Source organism: Diabrotica undecimpunctata, chromosome 9 (assembly GCF_040954645.1).
Source record: "Diabrotica undecimpunctata isolate CICGRU chromosome 9, icDiaUnde3, whole genome shotgun sequence".
NCBI lineage: Eukaryota > Metazoa > Arthropoda > Insecta > Coleoptera > Chrysomelidae > Diabrotica > Diabrotica undecimpunctata.
In genome coordinates, this window is record NC_092811.1 from 17,364,211 (window position 1) to 17,386,930 (window position 22,720).

General features: G+C 37.4%; 1 protein-coding gene across 4 annotated transcripts in view; it reads left to right on the forward strand.

Moving 5' to 3' along the window:
- The window catches only part of roq (RING finger and CCCH-type zinc finger domain-containing protein roquin), a 76,658-nt gene that overhangs the window by 41,046 nt on the left and 12,892 nt on the right, over positions 1 to 22,720 (forward strand). For all 4 annotated transcript variants that reach the window (XM_072542830.1, XM_072542828.1, XM_072542829.1 and 1 more), the window contains 3 exons: positions 5,547 to 5,880; positions 21,729 to 21,973; positions 22,162 to 22,557. In XM_072542830.1, coding sequence (XP_072398931.1) covers positions 5,547 to 5,880; positions 21,729 to 21,973; positions 22,162 to 22,557 — 975 coding nt within the window. The remainder of the gene's footprint in view (positions 1 to 5,546; positions 5,881 to 21,728; positions 21,974 to 22,161; positions 22,558 to 22,720) is intronic.

The following is a 22,720-nucleotide window of genomic DNA, read 5'->3' on the forward strand; positions in this document are numbered from 1 at the left end:
TCCTGTATTGTGAAAGGATCCTTTGTCTTTGTGTACAACTTCGATACCGTTTTCACATTCTTAGTTGCAATTTTTAAGCCACTAACATTTTTGAAAATGTTCAATAGCTTAGGTGTGAGAACTGTAATATAGGGTAGGCAACCATACGTTATTTTAGATTGTGGTAGCTCTGATGTGTTCTGTGTCAATGTCTGTGACAGTTGTCGGACCTCATTCACCTCATTATTATGGAAATTTTGGTTGTCAGAAAATTGCAAAGGAAAAGGAGAACCAAAAATGAGTTTATTCAAAAGCCCTGTCGGATAGGAGTTCTCTTGTAGTATAGATCTCAACTTTTTTAGTCCCTTGTCCCTGAACTCGATGTGTGATAAGTTGATAACCCTAGTTTTAAGGGCCAAAACCAAATTTGTTTTCATCTTAGATGGATGTTGACTAGGCCAAACCTACTGACTGCAGCCCTAATAAACTGTGTTGTTTGTTTATATCGACAGTTAATAATATCCAGTATTTCTTATTTAACAACATTTAACGTTGGGCGAGGTGAATAGAGCCGTGGGCCTCCGTCAAGCTGGTATGCGACAAACTCAAGTTGCTGACCAGCTGGGTGTCTCCCAAAGCGTCGTAAGTCGTTTGTGGCGTCGGTTTAGAGACACTGGGTGTCCAGCCGAGCAACATCTAGAACGTGGTCGCTCTACAACCGCTCAAGACCGATATTTAATTTTAAATGCCAGAAGGCAGCCAACAATCACAGCACCCGAGCTGGTTAATCAATTACAGCTTGCACATAATGTAACAATTAGCAGCAGTACTGTGAGGAATCGTCTCCATGAAGCCAATCTTCGTAGTCCGCGACCACTGAGATGTCCACCTCTATCTAGAGGCAATCGCGCTGCAAGATTAACATGGTGTCAAGACTTTCAGAATTGGACTGACAATGACTGGGCCACAGTTTTGTTTAGTGACGGGTCTAGATATGGATTTCATCCAGATTCTCGTCGGACAAGAGTCTGGAGACGACCCGGAAATGGAGAACGATTACGACATCTTCAAGAAGTGTATGCATACAGAGGTGGTACATTAATGGTATGGGGCGTATCATGATTGACGGAAGAACTGACCTCATTTTCCCAAGTGGCTTTCTTACAAGTCAGCAATATTTGGACACTATTCTTGAACCTGTTGTGCGCCCGTTTGCTGCTGCTGTTGGAGAAAATTTTTACTTTGTGCATGATAACCCTCGACCACATGTTGCGCATATTGTAACAAACTGGTTGGATAACGAAGGTATTGATGTATTGCCGTGGTCAGCACAATTACCGGGCTTGAATCCCATTGAGCATGTATGAGACATGCTCCAACGAAGAATTACTCCACATATGGGCAATATCTACAATGAGTTTTGAATTAAAAGAGCTTCTGAGAGAACAATGGACACAACTACCTCAAGCAGACATTAACAATGTGATTCGAAGCATGAACAGTAGATGTAGAGCTGTGATAAACCAACGTGGTGGCCATACTTTATTTTAAGTTTATATTTCGTATTTTTGACATTTTATGGTGGTATGTGAAACATGGGTGATTTGCAATATATTTTTTTTTGCTCCAATTTTCTGTTTTTTTGCAATTTATGGTTTTTGACATATTAAACAACAATTTAAACTAAAAATTTTGTATTACTTTTTTTTAAGTTGATTACAGATAAACAAAATACGTCTATTTATAAAAATATCCCTAGACTTTTGCGTTGTGTGTATATACAATGTTCCGAAAGATTTGCGCAGTTAGTACAATTAAACCTAAAGCTAAGATTAATACTATTACACGAATTAATATTAAACTAAACAGGCTTCCGTCGAGTATCTTCAATTCTTAAATCAAGATGAATAAAGACATTATTTACTTCCCAAAAACTTTCATCTTAGGGTTGAGGCCAAACAGATCGTAGAATCCAAAATAGAATTTATGAACATTCAATTTCTGTTCGCAATTCCGATTCAATTTCAGCTCTAGGCCAGAAAAAAAAGGCCAAATTGTCTCAATAAAAGAGATGACGGCATCCAGTTACCTTCGACATCAAGCCCTCTCATATTGTCCGTCCCCTGGTTGTTTCTTTCTTCTATCGTATCCAGGGCAGCCGAGACGGATGAGTGGGCCCCGGTAAAACGTGAAAAGCGGGCCCCGGCGGAAAGTGAAGAAAAAAGTACAATATTTTTAATATTTTAATAGGAAAAATGTTTACAATAGAGATGATTTTCGAGTTTTGTGATTGTCAAAGATGTCTATAATTTTGTCAAATCATACTCAATGCACAAAGTTGCTAGGCCAGTTAACTGATCCTGTTGCATTGTAGATCTTGTAGAGATCTTTTAGTTGTCTTTTATGTTATAAAGACAACTAAAGGATCTTTCCGCTTATGCGACTATCATCGCCAATATACAAAATATTCTTAACGCAATAACGACAAAAAAACATTGCTAAGAGAATCAATTTATAATTTTTTGTGATTAGGCTTGCGCGAGCTTTCTTATACTGACATTTTTGGTGTAAAACGGTTCATATTACTCAGATAGAGCGTATATTCCACAATAGTTACTGTGAAACAATAGTCGCCATCTATAGGTGAAGTTGGACACTTCTGGGTATTCCTCATAAAATCCACTAAACAATTTACATTTATTTTGAATCTTTTATTTAAACAAATATGCATTGTAGATGTACGTTAACATAGAGAAACCTTTTTGTGTGAATATCGATATGATCGCTAATTAGGCTAATGAGAATATAATCTATTCCGTTTTTATGGCGTCACATTTGCAATTAATTTATACATTTTATCTAAATTCAAAGTAAATGTGAGTATGAAAAAAGATAGTACACCTAAAGCAAATAGAGGTATACTCGTTTTCATCGTTCTTGGCGTGTGCCTGAAATAAGCTACTACGGAATTTTTAATATTCGTCTCTCTCTGATACACAGATGCGTAATTCAATTGTGCGAGTCACGTTCGTCATGGTAAAGTGCGATGAGAAGGGAATGAAGAGACCACTCACGTCTCCCAGTATTGTAGCAATAACTAACACCGATGTGTTTGGCCGATACGGTGTCGGTGATAAGTTCGGCCTCTTTACGAATACAGATAGCTGGCAGTGACGTGTTTTTTTTTAACATGTTACCCTGATCTGTGCAGGTTTGAAGTAGCTGATGAAATAGTTTTTATAAGTAAACAGTTTTTAATTAATTAATAGTTTGAGCTCTTACTGTGTGGAATTCCATTACATAAAAAATAATACTCTCGACACCTTAAAAATTCCAGTTTATTATAAATTAACTCTCTCTCTTCCGATACCCATTGCAATAATGGAATTTGTTCCGAACAAGTGACAAGAATAAAGAGTGAATACAAGACAGGGGCAGCTCTTACTACACCAGGAGAGTCACGTAATGTACAAAAAAAAGACTAATGATGTCATCGATACTATAAAAAGAGAGATTAGAAATGTACTGTATGGCATGAGAGCAAAAGGAGAGCACGTTACAATTAAAGTTCTAAATACACAATTAAGAAACAAGCATCTCTATGACGGTTCTGATACAAGTTTGTGGCGTCTTATGAAAAATTGTGGGTTTTCATACAAACTAGAAAATAGTAGACGAGTGCTATGTGAGAAACCATGTATTGTCTCCAAACGACTGTATTTTTTGAGGCATTATATGAGAAATTTTTTAAGTCCAAGCCCACTTCAGTTCGTTTTTTTAGATGAAACATGGATATTCCTAAAAGGGGCATATAAACGTACTTGGCAAGATGACTGTGTGAAAAGCATCAGAAAAGGACACGAAAATACAGGTAAATGCTTTGTTGTTTTACATGCCGGAAGTAGGCAAGGATTTGTTAAAGATGCTGGATTACTGTTTTCTACGAAATCGTAGAGTGCAGACTATCATGATTCTATGGATAGAGTCTTTTAAAAAGTGGGTCTCCGAAAAGCTGATACCAATGTTGGAGGAACCATCTCTAATTATTATGGATAATGCCTCATACCATAGCTCTTTAGCTCAATAGAAAAGTTACCGAATGCCAGTTGGAAAAAATCGGACTTACAAGAATGGTTACGAGCGAAAAAAATAATTTTTGACGACGATTCGGGCAAGACAGAGCTATTGAGTCTTTGTCGCCAGAATAAACCACAAAATACCAGGTACGTTATAGACGAGCTACTCCAAGAACATGGGCATCAGGTTTTGAGATTGCCTCCATATCACTGTCAATATAATCCGATTGAGTTGGTCTGGGGCATTTCTAAACAATACTATGATCGTCATATTGGAGAACATGGACGTGGAGATGAAACAGTGAAAAAAGTTTGGGGCGATGCATTAGCTAAGGCAACACCTGCAGTGTGGGCGAGTTGTGTTAACCATACTGAAAAATTAATTCAGGACGACTGGGCAAAAATGGTCACATATGATGAAAATGAAAGTAGGATTATCATCGATTTGGCGGAAGATTCCAATGATGAAGACAGTTTCAGTGAAGACGCTGACTGATTAGCTAATTAATCAAGGTCAGTATGTTGTAACAGTTTAGAATTCGCTACAGTGCTTAAAACTTAAAAAATCTGTATCATTTTTTAATTAAAGTGGGTTAAATAATTAACACTTTTTTGGGTATATTTCAAAATCCTTTTAAAATGTACTTTTCGTTACATCCTGTCCTATTGTACTGCAAGCTAGAAAAATACTTCTTCGCAATTTATACGTATATTCCGTTATTAGAAATTTAATGAAAAATAATTTATAATTTTCTTTTATAACTATTATTTCGTTTGACATGCTACATTTTGCTCCGCCACTGGAGGAGGTAAACGAATCGAGCTTAGACAAGGAAAGACAGATGAAACAACTTATTGCAAGTGTGTTTACACGCACACGCCAAGAACGATGAAAACGATTACATCCATTTTTACGAATTATATTGTTGTCATATTTACACTTCATCATTATATACGCCTAGATGTAAACTAAGACCTTTGTTTGTGTTCTGGACTAGAAGAAGTCTTATTCCACTGAAAAATTCAAATTGTGTCCATTTTATCAAACATAATGTATAGAATATACAAATTATCCTTATTTTCTACAGTAAAAAAAATGGAAAGGTTATAAAGTGGTCGTGAATATGATCGGAAGTAATACTTAAAACGAATTTTGCTCATCTGAACACTATATTTTTTAAACTTTGATCAAATAAAAGGCATATATCGAGCACAGTTTAATTTAATCTTGCCCAAGTACTTTCGATCCCTAGATCATCTTCAGGGGCATTTCGTCAATTGCGGCCTATCCGACAAGAACAAAATGTCATAAACATATAATTGTACATCACACTACACTACAAAAGGACAAACAAACACTTTAAAATTATTGAAGGAAAGCTACATTGCGTGCAGAAGCCGGAGACAGAATCTCTGTCTATATTATATTTTTTGTTGTAGTCTTTGTTTAGTATCCTCATTTTTTATGAATTTCTTTCTCTTTCGTAACAGGTTTCGAAAAGGGAAGGCGATTCCTCACTGATGCAACTCAAAGAAGAATTCCGAACGTACGACGCCCTCCGCCGAGAACACGACGCCCAGATCGTTCAAATAGCAACAGAGGCAGGATTGAGAATTGCCCCGGACCAATGGTCGGCTCTTTTATATGGAGACACTGCACATAAATCGCATATGCAGAGCATTATCGACAAACTTCAGACTCCTCAGAGCTTTGCTCAATCTGTGCAGGAGTTGGTGATTGCATTACAGAGAACTGGGGATCCCGGGAAGTTGTCGGTGTTGAGGAACCATTTGGATTTGTTGGCTGCTATCGATCCTAGTCCTGGTAAGTAAATGATCATTTTTCTGTTAATTAGTTTTCTTTCGGCTTCTTCTGATGACATATAAAAGGCATGGAAGCTACTTATAGCTATTTTTTATCACAAATATGTCTTAGATAAAATCGATAGAAGAAATAAAAATATTTCATTTCTGCATTTTAAATGTCTGATCATTTATTTGTACTTATTTGCATCTTTTAGCAGTTTCCTTAGTACTTAGTTCCGAGTAGTTTTGAGTAGGTTCTGAGTAGTTATCTTCGTGTTATGTATCTGCTATCTACTCAGTGATTGTCCATTGCTTCCCACAGACTGTTTACTTAACACTATGCTAATATATGGAGACGTCAACTGCGACCTATACGTATGTCTGGTTGATTACGAGAAAGCGTTTGATCGAGTACAGCACGCCAAGATGATGCAAATACTAAAAGAAACAGGAATTAACAACCAAGATCTGAAAATAATTTTAGAAGTCTCTACTGGAATCAGACAGCAAATCTCAGAGTTGAAGGTGAACACACTGACTATGTGAAAATTATGCGTGGAGTGAGGCAAGGCTGTATTTTGTTTCCTCTAATCTCAAATCTGTACTCTGAAAGAATATTTATCGAAGCTTTGCACGAAACTGAAAAAGGTATTCTACTAAATGGTTACCACCTAAACAACATCAGATATGCAGATGATACCATAGTATTTGCGGACAACTTAGAAGACCTACAAGTTCTGAACAAAATCACGTATTACAGTCAACAATATGGACTCAATATAAACATTAAGAAGACAAAGCTTATGATAATTAGTAAGAAAAGAATAACAGAAGGTCAACTCTACGTCAACCAATCCCCTGTAGAAAGAGTGACGCACTACAACTACCTCGGCACCATAATAAATGAAGAATGGACCAACAACCAGGAGATTAGAGCACGCATCGGAAAAGCTAGATCCACCTTCAATCGGATGGGGGCCTTCTTCAAGAGTCACAACCTCTCTCTTGATATAAAAATAAGAATGCTGCGATGCTACGTCTTCTCTGTCCTTTTTTATGGTGTTGAATCGTGGACCTTGAACGAAGATATGTGCAGAAAACTGGAAGCATTTGAGATGTGGCTATATAGGAGAATGTTAAGATCCCGTGGACTGACCGAGTCACAAATGAGGAGATCCTCAGAAGAATGAATAAGAACCGAGAGGTACTGATCACAATCAAATCTCGAAAGTTACAGTTCTTCGGACATATTATGCGAAATGAATCCAGATATGCTCTCCTTCAAGCCATCCTGCAAGGAAAAATATTTGGAAAACGAGGTCCAGGAAGAAGAAGAACATCTTGGTTAAAGAACCTCAGAATCTGGTTCAATACAACATCTGTGCAGCTTTTCCGCGCTGCTGCAGATAAGATAAAGATTACCATGATGATCGCCAACATTCGTAAAGGATAGGCATATCAAGAAGAAGAGTTTTAATACAGTGGAACTTGGTCATTGAATGGTCCAGTAAAAAAATTACGCTGTATTACAGTGACGTTATAAAAGAGGTAAAAAAAATGAAATTTTAACGAGGCAAAATTTTATTACAGCATTATTTATTATTATAGCTGCATTTAGGATAAAAAAATTAAGAGATAAAACATATGTATATAAAACTTACATTTTTTATGAATAAGTTCTCTAATGCTGAAAAAAGTCAGTTATTTTCTTCTGTACAACCCTTTCCAAGATTAAATTTTTCTGTAGTGTTCTTAATAATCTGAGCTGCTTCTTTGGTAGTTGTGGATGCCTCCCTGAACAGATAAAATCTGGATATGGTCTCAGCAGCTCTCATTGCTTATTGGATTGCAGGACATTCAACGCTCGTGTTCTTCTTCTTCCACCTGATTCTTCTTTGACTACTGAAATGTAGGAGTCAAGATCAGTTCCAAACTCTCTCTGGCTGACATTAAATTTTTGTATCTACTCTGAGAAAGGCATTTCGTCATCCTCGTCAACATCCTAAACATTGGGAGAAACTACAGTCAATTTAGCTTGACGAAAGCACTTACCGCACTCGACGCATTGTCTAAAAACTAAACTGCATCAAGGATAGTAATGTTCACGGGTTCCCCATTGTCCATACAAAAAATCATCATTGTCAAAAGCTGTTTTCGATAATGGCACTTTAAACTTCCTATGACTCCTTGGTACATAGGCTGCAAGACACTCGTGCAGTTGGCTGGTAAGAAAACTAGATTGATATTAGTCAAATTAAACTTGGGATGGGCTGCACAGTTGTCGACGAAGAATTTTTCTTTTTTTTTTGAAGAGAGTTCGTTGTCCCGAACTACCCTACCCGAACTACCGAACCCACTATAGTGGCGTAGAAAAGAGCGAACGAGCTAAAAGGGGAGTGTCTATAGCAATACATCAGAAACTGAAAAAATGTATTAAATCATGGCAAGAAATAGATGAAAGAATTATCCTCATGGAAATTAAGAAAAATGGCCATGAAATAGTGGTAATTGGAACATATGCACCGACGGATGACTCAAGGGTTGACAGCAAGGAAGAGTACTTTAACAAGTTAACAACTGTTCTAGCCACAATTAATAAGAAGAAAGAAATTTGGATCTTAGGTGATCTTAATGCAAGAACCGGAAAGAGCTCCAACAGTGAAATAATAGGGAGATATGGAGAAGACATTCTGAACGACAATGGCCAAAGATTAATAGATTTTTGCGAGGCACATTCTTTGAAAATATTAAATGGTTTCTTCCCCCATAAGAATATACATAAATTTACATGGACGCAGCCTACCAGGAATTTAAAATCAATAATTGACTATTTCATTCATCGTAAAGATTCTAAACTAAAAACGAAGGACGTGAAGGTGTTTAGAGGGCCAGAATGTGGAAGTGACCACCATATGATTATTGCAAAAGTAATGGTGACATTTAAGAGAGAACAATCAAGTCACAAAAATGATGAAGTAACAGACATAGGAACAACCATAGAAAACATAAAATATAACCTGGAAAGCTTTAAACAAGATTCGACAAAGTTCTTATATAAAATTAGAATAGCTCAGAAAATAAAAAATATAGAAACAAAGGACTTAGACCCTGAAAGTCTGTATGAGGTAATTAAAAAATATATTCATGAAGCGGCAAATGAAGCACTGGGAAAAGTTGAAAATCGGAAAAAAGCAAAACCTGAATGGTTGTCAACGGAACTAGAAGAGAAAGTTCTCAAGAAAAAACAAGCATATCACATATGGCTTCAATCCAAAGATCCTCAAGACAGAGAAATATACGCTAAATGGAATAGAGAAGTTAAAAAAGACGTTGATAAGGCGAAAAATATAAACTGGGAGGCTAAGTGTGATGAACTGGACAGATTTATGGGTGGAACAAAAGTGGCGCAAGCTTGGAAAACATTAAAACAGTTTAGGAAAAATGAGAAAAATGAAGACAACATTTCTCTCATAAAGTTAAATGAATGGGAAGAATATTATACGAAACTGCTGAAAGAGGATAGAGTAGAGTACAGATGGGAAAAGATAAGGGAATTAATAGACAACAGAGACGAAAGACAGGAAATCCCTATAATAACATTATCTGAATTGACGGAAACCTTAAAAGAGGTTAAAAACGGAAAAGCCGCAGGGCCTGGAGACATTCCCATAGAGCTGGTTAAATATGGGCCGACTGCACTTTTAGAATTAATAGTAGACCTTTTCAATAAATGTATGTGTGGAGACCAGGAAATTCCTAGAGATTGGAATAAATCTTATATAAGCTCCATATATAAGAGAGGGAATAAAAGAGACTGTTCCAATTATAGAGGTATTAGTGTGACGAGCTCTGTGGGCCGGTTGTACGGCAGAATATTAAAGAAGAGGGTTGAAAGACAGATACAAGATATTGAAGAACAAAGCGGCTTTCGTACCGGGAGATCCTGCCTTGATAATATATTTATCCTACGACAAATAATTGAAAAGCGTGTCGAAAGAAGTAGAGAGACCCATTTGGTATTTATAGACCTTGAGAAAGCATATGATAGTGTCCCGTTAAAGAAAATGTTTGAGGTCCTCAAAAGGTCCGGATTGGATTCGACGTATATCCGAGCGATATATAAATTGTACGAAAATGCAGTTAGTTGTGTAAAAATTGGAACCAGAACCTCAAATGAATTTAAAGTCACTAAAGGCCTAAAGCAAGGATGCTGTTTGTCACCGACACTCTTTAAAATATACGTCCAAGAAGCATTGAGGAATTGGAGAAATAAATGTAGATTTATGGGCATCGAAGTGGGACAAGAAACTCTGTATACATTGTTGTTTGCAGATGATCAGGTGGTGGTTGCAACCGATGAGGAAGATATAAATTATATGAATCGAAAATTATTTGAGGAATATGCCAAATGGGGGCTTACTGTAAACATAAGCAAAACAGAATATTTAAAAATTGGAGGAAATACCACAGATCTGAGGCTTGAAAACGCAGTCATAAAAGGCTGCAACCAGTATAAATATCTAGGAAGCATCATATCAGCAGATGGCAGAGTTAAGATAGATGTACAAAACCGAATAACCCAAGGGAAAAAATGCATCCGAATACTGAATTCATTACTGTGGTCTAATAAAATAAAGATGCATACCAAACTTCGCGTATACAGAGCAATTGTAGAACCAATTACTACATATGGTGCCGAATGTTGGACGATGACAAAGAATGAACGAGATAAAGTAGACGTTGTGGAAATGGATTATCTTAGAAGGTCATGTCGAGTATCGAGAATGGAAAGAATCAGGAATGAGGAAATACGAAACCGTGCAGGAATTAGAGATACTCTTTCAGATAGAATACAAGGAAGGCAATTACAATGGTATGGTCACGTGATGAGAATGGAGGAGGAGCGGTGGCCAAAGAAAGCCTTAATGTATGTTCCGCCAGAAAGAAGGAAAAGGGGAAGACCACCAAATTCCTGGAGAAGAGAAATTACAAAAACAATGCAATCTAGAGGCTTAGAAGAGGGAGATTGGAGAGATAGGAAAAGATGGAGGCTGAAATGCGGGAAGCGGCAATCGCCGTAGGACCCCCGTTATATGATGATGATGATGAGTTCGTTGTCCCACTTTCTCAATTCTTCATCAAAAATAGTAGAAGTCATCCACGCTTTTTTGTTGGCTATGTAGTGTACAGGCAGTGTTTATATGTTTTTGAAACATCTAGGATGTAAACTTTTCCCAATAACCAAAAGCTTTCTTTTCTCTGTACCTGTCATGTTTGCACCAACAAAAGCCGTGACTCTTTGTTTTGAAAGCTTTCCACTGACACATTTTTGATTTTTGAAATTTAGTTTTGTCTGGCGATAGTTTGTAAAAGAGACCAGTTTCATCGCCATTGAAGATATCTCCATCCTTGTATGGTTGCAATATTCTCGGCAAAATTCAGCTGGTTCGTATGATTTTTAGAGATTCAGTGGCATTTTCCTCTCTGACGACTGGAGTAATAGTATTAATTGTGTAATACATTATTCTTATATATCTGTAATTTTATTGTTTTAAATGTAAATCTACATCCTCTAATACCGTCGACAATATATTTTTTATTTATAAAAAATACAAAGTACTTAAAATGTTTTAATTGCTGATTTGGAAACAATTCAAAATTGTATTTAATTCAACAAATATTATGCCGAATTTTGACCTTTTAAATTAATCTTAATTCGAAAGTAAATAGATTATTAAATTAAAAACAAAGCAATAAAATTATTTTCATGTGATAAAATAAAAAATGTTTGGTTTGAAAATATGTTTACTACTTGCTTCATTTGAGTTATATTGCAGATAAAGTCGAGTTTTTGAAAATTTAATTTAAGTTTTTTACAAAATTGTCTATAAAACTATAGCTGGATAAGGCATTCTTATTTGGTATAAAGCACTCGAAAGTACTTGCATATTCAAAAACTCCTTTAGATAAATTTTTAGCTTCATAGGTGGCCCAAGGGGTCCCTATCGCAAAAAACATGTTTTTTCGAAAAAAAAAATTTCTGGGCGATCCTTTGCTTTAAAAAATATGAAAAAAATCATGAACATACATTCATCGTCATCACTCTGGCTTTACAACCCTGCGTGGGTCCTAACCTCCTCAAGAATTTCTCTCCAGTCGTCCCTATCCGTCGCCTTTCTCCATCAAGCACGTATTCAACACGAAAAGCTTTCGACACGGTCTTACAACGATCTATTGAACGGGCAATGAATCGCTTCGGGTTAGACGCAACATTTAAGCGGTATGTGGTGGACTCGTACCTGAATTGTCGTACGAGGGTCGCTGCCGGAGGCAAGTACACATCGAATATCAAGACTAATAGAGGCGTCAAACAGGGAGATCCCTTGTTGCCCTACCTCTTCAACATGGTGATCGATGAGCTGATATGCAAGCTTGAGGGAGACAAGCCTGGCCTTCCAATTGCAGATGGCAGGAAAATCTCAGTGCTGGGTTACGCTGATGATTTAATCCTGCTATCCGAATCGGCCAAGGATGGTACCAAACAGCTTTAGACAGCCGTCGAATTCTTCGAGAAGAGAGGAATGTCGATAAACGCTGGTAAGAGTGCAACTATTACGGTTAACGTCAACCGTGGTAATAAGCACTCTTACTGCGTAACGCGTTCTCTCTTTTCTGTCGGCAACGACAGGATTCGGCAGCTGCAACCGAGTGAGCTGCTTGGATACCTAGGCCGAAGATATAATGCTCTAGGACAGACCAGGGTAGCCTTCAACGAGCTGCAGACACAGCTCGATCGTATACATCGAGCAGGGCTTAAACCAGCACAAAAGCTGCTGGTATTGAAAACGTACTTGCTACCGAAGTATATTGACAAGTTACCGAGTCCAACCATCACGATGAAGACGTTGAAGGGCTTTGACAGGTCCGTGCGTATAGCCGTTCGGAAGTTTCTGTCCCTTAACCATACGTGCGCCGATACCTACATCCACGCTCCCATTAAAGAGGGTGGCCTGGGCGTCATGGCCATGGCCATGCACCCGGCTATCATGAGAAGGAGACTAACAAGATTAATCAGCTCAGCTACTGATACGACGTCATTAACCCTCAGTTTACCATACATGTCACGTCTCTGAGAGAAAATACTTAAGTGGACACGATCATCTTCAGGCAATTCCGCATCGATCGCACGTGGATTGAGCCAGAAACTTGAGGACGGCTATAGCGGAAACGGACTTCGCCAGGGCTCTTCACACTCCGAAAGCTCTGCCTGGATAAGCAATCCACCGCCCTACTGGTCGGGGAGAGATTTTATCAAGGCAATCCAACTGCGAGGAAATCTTCTGTCAAAAAGAGGCATCCCTTCAAATCCACCACATGAACGGAGGTGTCGAAGGGGATGCGAACGTAACGAGAGCCTTAGTCACGTTTGCACATTGGCACCGAATCAAGAGACACGATCAGCTCGTTACGTATCTTCGTAAAGCAGTGGAAAAGAAAGGGTGGATTTGCGAGGTAGAGCCGCGAATAAGATGCGTCGACGGGACTCTGAAGATACCTGACCTTGTCACGCAACGGGATGAGCGGGTAATTGTCGTGGACGTTGCCGTCAGCTGGGAGGGTCCTGAACCGCTAAGTATAGCAGCCGCCAATAAAACGGCGCTGTACACTGAGCCTCGATTCCTTCAGACCATGCAAACCAGATATCCAGGGAAAACCATTTGCATGGCACCTTCAATCGTTGGAGCTCGCAATTTTATCACTAAGGCCATTCAGGGTAGCATCCACATTCATAGTCATTTTATGGGGTCTACGATAGTCTAGTTTAGGGTTTTGCCAACTTAACTACGTCAATGTTTGTATTGTATTTCATGTTTTGTGAATGTCCCATTTTACTTATTCATATTTACTGTTTTTAAAACTTTTTTCATATATTTACTATTTTCTATAACTTTCATATAGTTATAATTTTTTTAAGACCTGCGATTTGGCATGGCGACTTTAGTAAGTGCAGAGGGGGATGGTGGATTCTCGGTATCGATTTAGTCTGGCCAAACATCGGGCCGTACGCTGCTGGTCTGTTCCTTTCCGTATCGGAACGGGGAGAAACAGACCAGCAGGATTGGGTTTTCGGATGGCGGGGGTTTGGTTGCGTGATGATCGTAGCCACCTAGCCGGCATCGCCCGGCCTACAAACTAAAAGAGGATATGGCTCCACTCTGATAGCGCTCCCAGGTATACCAATTCGTTCACTGCTTCGATGACGCCGTTTTCTATAACAACTGGTCGTAGACTTTGTGGTTGCGTGCTTATTTTCATATACTTCGTTTTGTCGGTGTTTATTATTAAACCCATTTTTGTAGCTGATTCTTTTAATGTTACATATGTCTCTCGTACAGCGTTTTCCGTTCTCCCAACAATATCAGCATGATATCCTGAACATACATTTTAATACCTAAAAATAGTCTGATTTTTTTCAGATTTTTTTGATCAAAATTGAGCTCAGGAAAAATATTTTAGATTATGTAGGTAATTTTTGGCAAACTTCTAAATAAATATTGATGCCTGCTCAACAAGAAGTTATTATGCATAGAGCTGACTGGCAAAAGAATCTATTTATTTTCACATTTTGTGAACGCCAGAAGGCAGCAGTGGCACCTCACTGAAGAAAGGCAAAACGCCTTTTAGCGACAGCTGCACCTGACTCACGCGCAAAACGCCTTTTGGCGACAGGTGGCAGCGAATGTGTTAAAATCTAAGGGATTCTCCGTTTTTGGATAATTGCAATACTTGTTCGACTTTATCTATTGTGATATCTAAACGATCAATACGGTAGGTGCTATGGTTTGAGCTTTTTTAGCTTTTCTTCAGTTGTTATTAATAATTTGACCATCGAGTTAGAATCTATAGAGAGAGAATAACGTTCCACAGGTTAGTTTACAAATATGTAAATAAAGTAATGGCCCGTACTTCAGAAAATAAATTAATAGTATTATTAAAAAATCTTATAAGTAAGTTAGATCGTGCTATTCTTGGGAATACTCAAATATCTTCATCCTAAATATCTTAAAATTTCTTATTAACTTCTTCTTATTCAGGTTCCTTCTCCTATCGGAGGTTGGAAATTATCATCGCTATTTTATTTTTATTGGCCGCGCTTCTGAATAATTCTAATGAGCTGCAACCGAACCACTGTCTCAAATTTCTTAGCCAGGATATTTTGCGTCGTCCTGGGTTTCTCTTCCCTTGTATCTTCCCTTGCATAATTAACCTAAGTAATATGTACTTCTCGCCCCTCATTCTTTGTAACACCTCTATATTAGTTACTTTTTCAGTCCACGATATTCTGTGGATTCTCCTGTAGCACCACATCTCAAAGGAGTTTAATTTTTTGATTTCAGACTGTTTTATTGTCGACGCTTTCATGCCGTATAGTAAAGTAGAAAAATCGTAACAACCTAGCATTCTTGTGCGGATCTCTCGATTAAGGTTATGGTTGCAAAGTAAGTTCTTCAATTTTATGAACGTGTTTCTTGCCATTTCTATTCTAGATCTGATTTCTTTTGTTTGATCTCCATTTTCGGTTAGCCACGTTCCTAAATATTTATATGTTGTTACTCTTTCGATCGTTGTATTATTGATGATCAGGTTATCTACATTTTGTGGTTTTTTTGAGAATATCATTGATTTCGTTTTCTTGAGATTCATTTGCAATCCGTACTCTTCACATGCATTGTATACATGTTGTATTATGTACTGTAGATCTTCCATGTCACTTGCAAATATGACCGTATCGTCCGCATATCTAATATTATTAATGCTATTTCCGTTGACCAAAATACCTTCCACAATATCCAATAAAGCTTCTTGAAATATCACTTCACTGTAGACGTTGAATAAGAGTGGTGAAAGTATGCACCCTTGTCGAACTCCTCTTAGTATACATACTTCCTCTGTCAGTTCTCCTTGGACTCTTATTCTTGCTTTCTGATTTTGATACATATTCGATATAATTTGTAGATCTGTACTATCTATGTTTTTGATCTTAAGAATACTTAAAAGCTTTTCATGTTGAACTCTGTCAAAAGCTTTTTTAAAATCTATGAAGCAAGCATATATGTCCTGATTCATATCCAGACATCATTGGCTCCGAATAATGCTTCTCTAGTTCCTAGACCCTTTCTATCGGTTTGTTCTATCAGAATATCCACTATAATATATAGCTCCGTTTCTATAACCGTTGTTTTCCAGACCCTGGCCATTGTACATCGCTTATTCCCAGAATTTCCGTATTTAATATTTCCATTTCTATCGCAGTATTATCTACTTTACCTGGTTGTAGTAAGCTTTGTACGTTCCATGTTGCAATTCTCATATTTCTTCTTGTGATATTTTTTAAAAGTGTTCCATTATTTACATCACAGGGATTTCGCTGGCTTACGACCTGGGACTAACTTGTGATTTACTTCCCCTACCGGATTTTGGTTTCCGCGGCCCATGATCAGTAAGGTTACTCATTTGGTTATTGCTAGCCATGCTGATTGTACTAGGGATGCGTGAGCCTTTACTACAGTGGTTTCCCGTAGCCTTCTGTAGCCCTATGTCGTTGAGTTCTTATTAAGCCCTGGTTCTTATTAACTACTGCAACATAATTATTTTTATTTCTACACAGTATTTCCATTGTGATATTCGGCAGATATTCAATTTTGTTTTTTTAATAATAACTTTTTTAACTTTGTTAACTGAACTAAATTTTTAAGTGTCAGTTAATTTGTAGTTATCAAATATATAAGTTGTAAAACGAACGTATTTCTTTTATTTCATACCATATATTCATTTATTCTTTAAAATATTATTTATATTATTATCTCTTTCAGATACAACTTGTTATTTGAGTGTATTAATTTATCTTTATGTATAATATGTCGTGTTTTTAGTATTTACCGTGGGATAAATAAACCATACTTTATTAAAAATGTATTGCACTTTTTAGATTATGATTAAATCTTCTGAATAACTAGTCATATTTGTATAATAGTTTTAATATTATGAAGTCCGGCTCTAATCCCACCGTCATATTGGTACGATCGTTAGCCACACTTACTGACGCCGTTTGTAATATACACGTTAATATGCTCATAGCTTCTCCATAGATTTTAACTCGATGAATTTGGCACTACTATCCGTTAAAATGTCATTGCCTTGTCTCTTTCTAAGCCAGTCGGTTGTTTTACTTTGTTTTGTAAAATAACTCTTCTTAATATTACCTCATTTTTTACGACCATTTTTTTATAATTTATACTATTTATCTACATCACTATTTGTGAAGATTCTCTGATCCATTAAGTCAAGAATTTTAAATAGATATAATATCATAAATTTATAAACTCTTGACAACAGAAAACCCAGAGAAAATCATAAACTGCGTCGTTTTTATAGATAAAATTAGGCTGCATTCTCCACACAACGTCAATTAGATTTGATAGATTAACACAAATTCCGTCACTAAATAATTTCATGAGATCCTGTCGGTTTTAGATAACAATCCAATGCCGATGTTATTACATATTATCAATACTTTTCACCGCAATTATCAGTTTGGCGAGAACAGGTAAACAATAAATTATCAGTATGGGACATTCAACTACTGATAATCAATTTTTATTGGAAATAGTGGTTTTCGGTTGTTTAGTTTACTTTGTTTGTTAGCATAACCTTCAAGACTGGTTCCTCTGCGTTGGTTGCGCAACTAGTCGATCCTAATAAGATTTTGTTGTGATTTTTGTCACGTCATGCATCATATTGTTTGTATGCACTTTTGTTTATTTTTTGAAAGTTCGAGGAAGAAATAACTTCTGCGATGATATTTGTAAGAAGCTTATACAATTATAATACACAGAGTAATGCATCTATAGTTATTGCAGTCAAGTTCTTCTTCTTCCTCTTTATAATATATACGTTACATTTTCTTCTAATATCTTCACTTCTCTTTCGATCTCTCAGCGTATTTTCTGTAATTCTTCTCACTACTCTCATCTCTGTCGTTTCCAGTAGCCTTTGCGTTTTGGCTGTATCGGGTCTTGTTTCTGAGACGTATGTCATTATTGGTCTTACACTGACTTACTATAAATTCTTGACTTCATCTCTCACTTCTTTGTCTAGGTCTCCATAGCTAGACATTGTAATTCACAGGTATTTTATTTCCATTACTTGTTCAATACTGATGCCATCAATTTCTATTTTACATCCAGTTGGTTCTTTGCTGACTTGTTGCTGACCGTTGTGCCATATAAGTACTATTAGTTTATGGATTGCTGTTAAAAGTTACCTTGCTTATACATTTCAGAACATATTTCATCAATTCCTGTGGCTTTAAGTTATTGGATAGCATTTGACATTTCTTCTCGTGTTGGTGTTACTATTATGTACTCTATTGCAAATATCAATCCTCAATCATTCCATGTGTATTTATTAATATCTTCATGTGTAAATACCGTGCTGGCAATTTTCAATTTATTCTTCGTAGCTCAGAACAAATTCATGTAAAAAACGATTTTTTTACTATTCTGCACGCTGTCATATATATATTTCTCAGTTGGCCACAGGTACATTTCATTGGAAACCATAAATAAAAATGTACAAAGCTACGGAGAAGATCAGTTTGTATTTTTGTGTAAAACTAGTTAATTATAATTATAGAAATGACACCATAGAATCCTTCAGACTGTATTCTGACTTCTGCATTGCTTCAGACTTTAAAGTAGAAAATAATTTCTTTAGAGTGAAGATAGACATAACCTCTAACAAATTACAGTCTGAAGTTACACTATAATGTTGTCTATTACCGAAGTTTCTTTCCTATTGTAATAATCACGTGTTAATAATTTAAGAATTACTGAGACTTATCTATTTAGTAATTTTTACGAATATAGTGTTTCCGTTCTATATGAAACATTATATCTCATAAAGGAAGTGACTGTCTCCCGGGGAATGCCGTACTTTTTGAGGTTAAGATAGATAACGATGCGAGAAGATTATCTTAAGTTGCCCGGTAATGGCATCTCATTAGTATGCTATTAAACAAAGATAAATGTAATCTACCACAAAAGACTGGGTGACCAAGGTATAGTCTAAAGTTCGGTAGTTTTATTCCAAGCAGGCGTTTTTTATTGAATCCTGTTGGATAAGTATTACCTAATGTTCAAAGTAGAACAATGAGTAATTCGTTTCCTCTTATACTTGATTTGGAAATGAATCAATACCACTGTTTTTTGGAAGGAGATTACAACTGTCTTTACAAGGACTGTTCATAGCAGAAAAATTATAAATATCGATATTTGTGGATTTATAGTAGTTTAGCAGGAATTGCGTCTTGAAAATGAGGTTGGTTTTTGAGGAAGAGGAACTATGAGAGTCGCTTCCTTACTACTCTTTTTTAAATATCACTTTCGCTATTATTTAGAATTATATTTGTATAGAAATCACTTAGATATCGACTTGTGATATTAAACATCTTTTTTATTATTTAGGGGTGAAAGTTACTCTAATCTCTCTCCCTGCTTTAAGTATGTACCCAAAGGCTACACTACTTCTGAATACATTGTATGTTCTGCTGTACAAAAGTTCCGGTTCCTTTTGTAATAACACTGGATATATATCCACTCCTGGTGATTTATTGGGCTCGCGTGAGTTTATTGTCCATGCTACTTTTACATAATTTACAATCTTTTTGACTGTCTGCCAGTCAGAGGGCCTCTTTGCCTATTGATCCCCAATCAACTGGTTATTCAACTATTTGTGATCCAAGGAAGTGCACTTTGAAGAGCTCTTCAGCCGTGTCTCTTCCTGTATTGGTTTACTCGCCCTTGTCATTTAGGAGTGAATTAATTGGTTGTGTTTTCGCAAATGAGAGCACCTTTTGAAGTCTAGCACAAGTATGAGTGATTTCAATTTCCTCACTGAGCTTCCTCCATGAGTCTCTCTTGGCTTCTCTTATAGCAGTATAGTATTCCGTCCGTGTAGTTCTGCATTCTCCCCACTTCCGGGTTACTTTAGCTCTGTTGAATAGCTTCCTAGTCCTTTTCCTTAGACAGATTCCACCATGGCGTATTCCTGGTGTAACTCCTCTCCGTCAGGTTTCTTGAAATACTGAAATAACAGCGTCATTTAGATCATTCACTGCCATTTCTAGATCTACCTCCTCATTTATCGTTCTCCTTATCCTCGACAGATGTTGGTCTAGAACTTCTTTATAGACCACCCAGTTGGTTGAACGTGGGTTCCGATAAGTGACTTTTGCTGCTTTCCCCTCTAGGGCGTATCTAATATGCCTGTGGTCTGAGCAGCTGTCCTCCTCAGACACATGCCATTCTGATAAAATTGCTTAGCAAATTTGAGACTATTGTAATGTCTATTTCTTCCTTTCTACTTTTGGTTATGAAAGTCGGTTTTTTGTCTATATTAAATATATCCAAATTATTGGTTATAATAAATTGCATTAATGACTCACCCCTTTTATTGGTGTTGCAGCCGATGAGCAGCTGCACCCCTGTTTCCCTGCAGTATCTCACCAGCTCCTCCACTTCACTGGTCGGTGTCGCTGCTGGATCGTCCGAAGGAATATAGGCCGAATTCAAAATAATCTCTCTCGGTGCTCTTGCTTGTCCGATCTTGATTCTTACTGCTGTCGTCAGATCTCTGGAACAGAAATTAATTAGCGGCAGTATCTCTAGCCCCTTTCTGGCAATCACATAGGTCCGAGGGACTTGAGTTGATCTACTGTAGGTCACTTCTCTATTTAACCCTAAACCTTTGACCTCCCTTTGGTTTACCCAAAGCTCTTGTACAAGGACAATAGCAAGCGTCCTCCCAAGCGCTACCAGGACTACTGAGGCTGCCTTGTAGTGGTGTGCCTTGCAGTGGCTGCCTTCTTAGCTACCAAGTCTATAGTAAGCTTTGTAGTTCTTCTTCAAATTTCTACAGCATTTTTCATCTATAGAATAGGTCACGAGCTGATCCACCTGCTCTATTTTTCTGCTTAACGGGGACCAGTTCTGTGTCCTCAGCATCGGATTCAGATGCTGAAGGCGCGTCCTAATCATTTGTGTATCTATGTATGCTCAGGGATGAAGACCAGGACCATGGTTCTCATCGGGAGGTCCTTGAATTTAACCACTATCAAACTCGCCCCCCTCATATAGAGTGAGCAGCACTTCAATCGTTTCCCCGAACCACTTATTTGTGACATTATTTGCGCTCATCTTGCGTTAAATGAGGATCTTTCAAATTGAGGAACGCTAAAGTATTTCCAGCAGTTTGCTTTGTACCAAGTCTGCCTGTTCTTGGCTTAATGTATAATCGGGATGGCGTTTGTGTATCACTGCCATTCTGATACCCTATAGTCTTGGTCTTCTTCTTATGAGGAGTTTCATCCCTCCAAGTCCCTTCTGCCATTTCTCTCTCTTTGGTCAGCTTCCTCCTCTGAGCCCCCGAAAGCATTTTTGTCTTGAGTTCGATTTTGCTAATCCCCTCAGACAATAGTGCAGAGGCCTTCCCTCTGCTTTTTGTTTACCTTCAGGATCAATGGGTTTCATCTCATTGAGTGTTAATGCTGAGAAGTCTGAGTCAGTGCTTCCTTCTTCTCCTCTCCTCTGTCTTGGTGAATAGTCGGTGGTCCCTGACTCCATCTTCTCTTGGTTTCTTATTTGTTATTTCGTGTATATTTATTTCCCACGAGTAGCTAGGGAATCGGTGGTCCGCTTCTGCAAAGAGTGTTTTTGTAAATGATCAGGCTTATATTTTCAGATGAGAACCAAAATGTAGTTTTCCTGTGACGTACAATATGTGAATACTTATCAATTTACGTTTCAGAATCGACTTCTCCATCATGGAGTGCTTGCGCCGAATGTCTGGAAGCGGTTCGACAAGTCGTGGCCGGCCTCGTAGAATTCATTCATCAACATGGGAGTAGAAAACTGCAAGATACTGCGCACTCACAGCATGCCAAGTACAAGATCAGCATGTGTAGAGATTTAACTTTGAGGGGAAGTTGTCCAAGAGGGACGAACTGTACTTTCGCACACTCGAACGAAGAGCTGGAAAAGTATAGAGCAAAGGTAAGCAAAAAAACAAAAATATTTATTTCACTTCAAGTACTTTATTTTTAAATTTTTCTCAAATTTGTCACTTTTTTATGTTTTCAAGTTCTTATTAGTCATGATTTAAATTGCTTATACAATTATCAATGTACAATCGTTAAACTTGTAGTTTTGTGACGTACATAGCTTTATTTTCCTGTTTTCAGAATCGCAAGACGATAACAAGAAATAAAGAGCACCGCATAGAAAATCACTCGCCAACTGAAAAACCTTTCAACCAATCAGAAGACTATTACTCCATCTCTAACACATCGACAGTAAGTCCAGTACCACTACAACCAGTAGTCCAGATACCTAGAATGGGATATGACGTACCGTTCCATCCCAACCCAACGTATCCTTCAACGCAGCCATTTTCACAGCCTGTGTATCAACCTCAACCTTCCTCTTTTCCTGTTCATGAAATTTATTCGCCTCCAAATCACGGGAACATTGTCCTCGCAAATGGAGGGCAGTATTATCAACCGCAGCAAGGAGAGTATACTTCCATTGGAAATCAGCAACAACAAGGAGTTGATATGAAGAGGTCTTGGGAAGTAGTGGTAAGTATTGATGTTATAATCTTTATTTGAAGCTGGAACCAATATTTTTGTTGCAAATGTTTATTACTTCTATGAGATCTATCTATAGAGGGCCGTTCTCTTAATTTTACTAATAGAATTTTTTATTTCATAAACACCTCCTTTCACAGTCTTTATATCCTAA